The 6,444-nt window shown below is 39.6% G+C and overlaps 1 protein-coding gene across 2 annotated transcripts in view; it reads left to right on the top strand.

Annotated features, from left to right (window-relative positions):
* The first annotated feature begins 2,375 nt into the window (after positions 1-2,375).
* The window catches only part of LOC109917393 (Fc receptor-like protein 5), a 21,486-nt gene continuing 17,417 nt past the window's right edge, over positions 2,376-6,444 (top strand). For both annotated transcript variants that reach the window (XM_048610958.1, XM_020517213.2), the window contains exons 1-2: positions 2,376-2,487; positions 3,000-3,029. In XM_048610958.1, coding sequence (XP_048466915.1) covers positions 2,448-2,487; positions 3,000-3,029 — 70 coding nt within the window. In that variant the 5' untranslated portion in view covers positions 2,376-2,447. The remainder of the gene's footprint in view (positions 2,488-2,999; positions 3,030-6,444) is intronic.

Here is a 6,444-nt window from a genome sequence, read left to right as displayed (position 1 = left end):
GGGTGTATTTAAGACAGAGATAGGTTGTTGATTAGTAAAGGAATCAAGGGTTATAAGGAGAAGGCAGGAGAATGGGATTGAGAAACATATCAGCCAAAATCGAATGGTGGAGCAGACTTCACAGGGCCAAATAGCCTAATTCTGCTCCAATATCTTATGGCCTTATAGTAGCGGAGCTCTAGGTAATTGAGCCTGTAGTGGAAGCTCAGTTCACAGTCATGCAGAGTCTAGTTTATTCAGTCTGTAGAAAAGCTGCAAATTGGGTCCAAATGGTAACCTCACGTCTGCACAGCGCTTAAACCACAAGGTTGGGTTTGAAGAGTTTGTATTTGCTACAGTTTGCTGCTGAGGCGAGAATTCACGAAGATAAAGAAGATGATGACAAGTTTAGATAAGGCAGCCAAAGAAAAGCTTATCATACAAGGGTTAGGAGATGCATGGTCTAGGGTAAGAGATACAGGCAAGATGTGAGGAAGCAGTTTGATGTGTAGTGAGTAACAATAGTGAGTAAGACTGCCTAGGAGGTTAGTGGAATGGGAGAATAAACAATGATTTCAAAAGAAAATTGGATAAGCACTTGAGGGTAATAAAGTGCAGAACAACAGAGAAATAAATGGCAGAGTGGAACTGACTTGATTGTTCTACAGAGAACTGCACGGATGTGATGGGCCAAATGGCCTCATTATATGCTAATGACTCTGTGGCTGTTGCTCAGAGCACCAGGAACACTGAGATACAGCAATGGGCAAGAGACATGCTGCCTTCTTTCAGGACCACAATATGTTCAGCTCCTCCACCAACTCCTCATCCAATGCCCAAGCTGATGGCAGAAGGTATGATAAAACCTGGTAGTGATGGCAGGATGGGTGATGCGTTGCTGCTGCAGCAGGAGCTGTAATATATATTTGAGGTCGTATATCAGCATGGATAGAGGATCAGTTAACTAATAGATGACAGACAGTCAGGGTAAGGGGAGAATTTTCAGGGTGACAACATGAAACTTGGAGTGCTACTGGGATCAGAGCTCGGGTTACAATTATGTACAATATATATTCATGACTTGATTGAGGAAAGTGATTGAGGAAAGTGAATGTACTGTAGCGAAGATACCAATGACACAAAGATATATGGGAAGGCAATTGATGAGGATAACACAAACAGTCCACAGAGGGATATAGAGAGATTTTATGTGAGTGGGTAAAAACTAGGCACATTAAGGGAAACAATGTGGAAAAGGCAGAAAAGTGGAGTTGATGATGATCAGAACAACCATAATATCATCGAATGGCAGAGCAAACTCAGTGGTTTGAACAGCTTACTTCTGGTTCTGTATCTGATGGAGTTAAGTTGCAGAGCCAGGTCACTCTTGCCTAGCCAGGATGCTGTGGTCTGTAAATCAGTCTGATGTTGCCCTCCACAGCTATTTCAAATATTGTTAAAAGTTTGTTAGCAGTCGTGCACTTCTGTGGGTAGGCAGCAGTTGAAAACCTCCCCTCTCTGTGTGTTTGTAGTACTGCAGCTGCTTTATCTGAGGCTGGGCAGCTCATTGCAGAGCTGCGTCCAGCTTCTCTCCTGCAAACTGGGTTATGGCTGTAGTAGTATTGTCCCTATCTGCTTCACGCGTGTGCTGTAACACGTTGATTTAAACAAAAATCTAGAAACCATATCAAACCACTTTACAAATGCAAGTATAGGTTGCTGTGAACTTCTGACTGAGAGCCATGTGGACCATTTACTTTGAGTATTTTTTTGAATAGTCGAAGTTTCCTAATTGGCTGATTCCCGGCTCTGGTTTCCATCCTGAAAAACAGCAGAACAGAATGTGCCTTTTACATTCGAACTCTGTGGAATAAACATCCCCCTCCCCCGCCCAGCTCTCAGAGTTCTCTGAACTGCCCCCCCTTTCACTACATATTCTGCTCCTGTCAGAGATCCCTCAACACCCCATTCCCCTATACTCCCAGAGCATACCCTCTCTCCTAGCTCTGCTCTCAGAGATTTGGGGCCATCACAAGTTTCAATCACTCAAATGGGATCATAATGGGAAAAGGCTTGGGAAGAAGAACTGATACATCATAAATTCCTGAAAACACAACCAGCCTATTCCTATTATTCATGTCTCCTGTCTTCCTTTTATAACGAATGCGGAATACAAAATTTAGCCTCACTTGGAGACAATCATTGAAATCTGCCTCTTTGATCAAAGATTTGGCCACCTGATCTAATGCACGGTCGGGTATCAATTTGGTTAGATGACTGTGAAATACTCCATGCTGGTTTTACTAAGGTTGTTAATTCCACTTTCAATGAGGAAGGAAATTTTGACGTAATGGCAAGAACACCCTAATCTAAACAAGTAATTTATGTACATAGGCTTATCTCTAGCTAAAGTAATATTACTGAGAAAACAACTTTGTTTCAGATCTGCCCTGTTCAGCAAAGCAAATATGTTGAAAGCAAACTTTTTCCTTTGGATCGTTCTACTATGTAAGTATATATCTTTAATCAATTTTTATCAGCATCAACCTTTGTGGTCTACATTAGAATCAGGGACGGAATACGTGATACTGTACGCTTAGATTGGTGTGCAGGATTATGGATTTCGGAGTGTAATTTTTCAAAAGGAAGTTCTGACTTTTAACATGCTGGCAGGATCTTGCTTGAGCCACAAACCTCAGGATGAAAATAGTATGTGATTGGGAGGAGAACACGAGGTGAAAGTAAAGGATACACATTGCTTCTAAATATCTTGCATATGTTTTAAATTGTGACAATACAATCAGTATTCCACGAGGAACATGGTAAGGCTAAACAGAAAAGCACAGTAAATGTGAGAGTTTAACAATGATTTGGGACGTTTGTTCAATTATGGATAGTTTAACACAAAGAAATTTAAAAATTAGAATATATATCTTTGAGATAATCATGAAAGTTAGATTTCACATTCTGTAGATTTGAAGCTCCTTTGTCTAAATTTCACTGTGTTTTCATTGTTTCAGTTCACGTTATTAAGATAATGGGGACTACAGGTAAGACCATGTTAAAATTAATCCTTTAATTCTCTGAACGCTCACTGCAAGGTTGTACTGAAGAATAATGGAAAGAGTGTGCAATAAATTTCACGCTGTAGAAAGCACTGCATGCTTTCCATAAATCGAAAAAATGGAAAATACATTGTTTCCAAGCATTTTGTATGTGTTTTAATAATAATAAAATAAGAAGTGCACAGGGGCAGGGTTGGGAGGTGGTATTGACAAAGCTTCACAGAAAAGCATAGCATATCTTTGAGAATTAATCTGGGAAGTAAAATTACAAAATTTGTGAATGACCCTAAATCGAGTGATATAATTAATACAGCGGAGGTCTGTGATAATACGTTAGAGAACATTAACACAATGCAGGATCTGCGCTACAATTCCGACTTCTTGAAGAGATCAAATGTTAATCACTCTGCAATTGGTGACCATGGTGGTTAGCTACCAATCTTGGAACTCCCTCTCTAATCCTCTCTCCTTCTCAACCACGTTTTCCCTCTTTAAGGCACTTTTAAAAACTTATCTTTTTAACCGAATTTCTGGTCATCTGCTGTAATATTCACTCATGTGCCTCAAGAGTCATATTTTGTTTGATAATGCTCCTTTGAAGCATTTGGTGAACTTTTACTACGTAAAAGAGGCTACATAAATACAAGCAATTGTTGCTGTGTTACTGGCAAAGGAACTTCAATGTGAGGTAATAAATTTTGGTTGAAAGGAAAAGGGGTCCAAGTTATTCTTGAAAATGGAATATCTAAAGAAACAGAAGGATTTGAATGGACATGTATACACATCAATAAAAATAGCGATGCAGGTTTAATAAAGTAATCAAAAATCAATCAAAGTGTTGCTTTTAAAGTTTGAAGTTCATTTAGATAAGTAACATTTGAAAGGAGAGCTGTTACGTTGACCTTGCTTACACATTTGTATTGACCAGCTGAGGACAGGTCGAATAATTCCTCTCTTTTCCCACTCCTTGTTTGATTGCAAAAGCGCTATAAACTTTAAAAAGATGTATTTGTTGGTGCATTGTTTACCTATCTGTTTATGTGTGGTGTAAATAGCACTAGACATACAAGTTGAGGTTTAACAAGTAAGGTGTTAGATTTTGTTTCCATCCACGTAAAAATATTAAAAACATAGAAGTATGTTCTGACTTCCACAACTGCGAAGCAAACATATATATATTTAATCCAAACACACAAAATAAAATCTAAATCACAGACCACAAGAGACAAAGTTAAAGTTCAGTAAGAAAAATAACGAAGTGAAAGTTCCCCCAGCTGTAGTGACTGTCTGCTCTGGTTGTAGCTATCCAAAGGCTTTGGTCCTCAACTGCAGATTAAGTTCGCAACCGATAATTTCTTCTGGAAAAATTGTTGTGGGAATTGAAATCCACATTTAATAGTTATCTCTCTGCTTTCAGGATGTAGAAATAATCAAATTCAGCAGACAGGATGCCATCCTCGATGACTTCTTCTTTCTGTTGCTGGTGGTCTCCAGCAAAAACTTGCCCTTGGTAAACACAAATCCAGCTTGACAGGTCACAGAGATAACAAGGTGTAGAGCTGGACGAACACAGCAGGCCAAGAAGCATCACAGGAGCAGGAAGGCTGAAGCTTCGGGCCTAGACCCTTCTTCAGAAATTTCTGAAGAAGGGTCAATGCCCGAAGCGTCGGCCTTCCTGCTCCTCTGGTGCTGCTTGGCCTGCTGTGTTCATCCAGCTTTACACCTTGTTATCTCAGATTCTCCAGCATCTGCAGTTCCTACTATCTCTTGACAGGTCACATGTCTTCCATCTAATTCTGATCAGAAACTTCAGAATCAGTTGTATATTCCGAGTAGGAGATTTGGTTAGCTCACATCTGCACAGCTTGCTTTAGCCATAGCTTTATGGACCCAAGTGATTTGATTTTAATTTTCAGTTTCCAACTGTTTGTCTATCACGAGTATGTTTTGAAAAAATAGGATAACAGCTATTCACATATCTCCAGGGAAGCTTTCTCCATAAAGGGTGATGCAGACAAAGTATCTGGTGATGTAATTAACTTCAGTCATCTAAATGGAAATCAGCTCCTTGTTTTCAGCAAAATGGCCTTTCTGATATAGTCTTTTATAAGTACAGCAGGGACTTTATAGTGTTTACAGAGGCTAGTTGTTCCAGTTTCATTCTAAGAAAATATCTTTGAAAAACCGCATGAGGACCACATAGATATCATGAAATGTAAAAAATGCACCTGGTCATCTGGGACATCCAACTGAAGAATCAAGAGTAACAAAAAAGATGACTGATCTTCCAAGTTCAATAAGAACACGATCAGGGAGAGTCATGAAGCGTCCTAAGAAATTACGTCCATGAAGTTGGAGAATAACTGAGAGATAAGGTGGGATGTGTTTTGTTTATGTACTTTCCTAACCCAAAGTTACCAATCTTTCACAGGATTTGTAAATGGCATAGGTTCAATTTACATAAAGATTATAGATATGTTTATGCATCAAATAGATTTGATACAGAAGTATATACAGTCACAAAGAAGTATAGCTACACACCCTTGCTGAAACCTGAACTGATTGTGACTACTTAGTCACATGGTCTACATTCTGGTTACTGGCCTAGTAATGTTTTCACTCTTTAAGATGATATTAAAAATCCCTTTCTTCCAAAGGTAAAATCTCATGCATTAAGAATAAAAATACATGTTCATTCGAGTAGCTGCCCAAACTATGAACACAGGAATAAGAATTGAAGAATTTACAAGTTTAAGAGTCTGTAAATACATAGGTAGTTTGATAAGCCCCCAGATCTCAAGATTGTATAGTCTTCCTGAGAGCTACACTTTTCACTCGGGTGTTCTTGTCTTAGAGGTGTGTTGAGATTTTGTGTAAAGACGTTCAAGTGTAAACCCTTGTTTCACTTTAAAAATGATGTCTGTTGAAACACCTACTTCATCTCTGAATGGCCAACAGCATCTGAAAGTGTATGTTACCACAAGTATTGCCATCTTTCTAATATTTTCTAATCAACCTGAACAGAGATGTTATAAGACAACTCTGGAGGAGATGGAACTGGACCCCAAGCATCACAAAAGAGAATAAAATATCCTTTAATGTCACATGCACTCCATTTCAAAAGGCCAGGACTACAGTGAAAAGTTTTTACAATGGCTGTCTCTAATGGAGCCATCTTAGGGCCTAGTACCGAGGTACAAGTGTGGGATACAAGAGAGGAATAAAAACAAAGGTTAGAAATAAGATAGTTATAACATAGTTAAAGGATCGCGCAGCTCTGGGACTCCCTTCCCCTCGTGCTGCTCCGGGACTCACTTCCCCCCCCGCGCCGCTCCGGGACTCACTTCCCCCCCCGCCGTTCCGGGACTCACTTCCCCTCGCGCCGTTCCGGGACTCACTT

Source organism: Rhincodon typus, chromosome 23 (assembly GCF_021869965.1).
Source record: "Rhincodon typus isolate 14 chromosome 23, sRhiTyp1.1, whole genome shotgun sequence".
Taxonomy (NCBI): domain Eukaryota; kingdom Metazoa; phylum Chordata; class Chondrichthyes; order Orectolobiformes; family Rhincodontidae; genus Rhincodon; species Rhincodon typus.
This window is presented reverse-complemented; position numbering and strand designations above follow the sequence as displayed.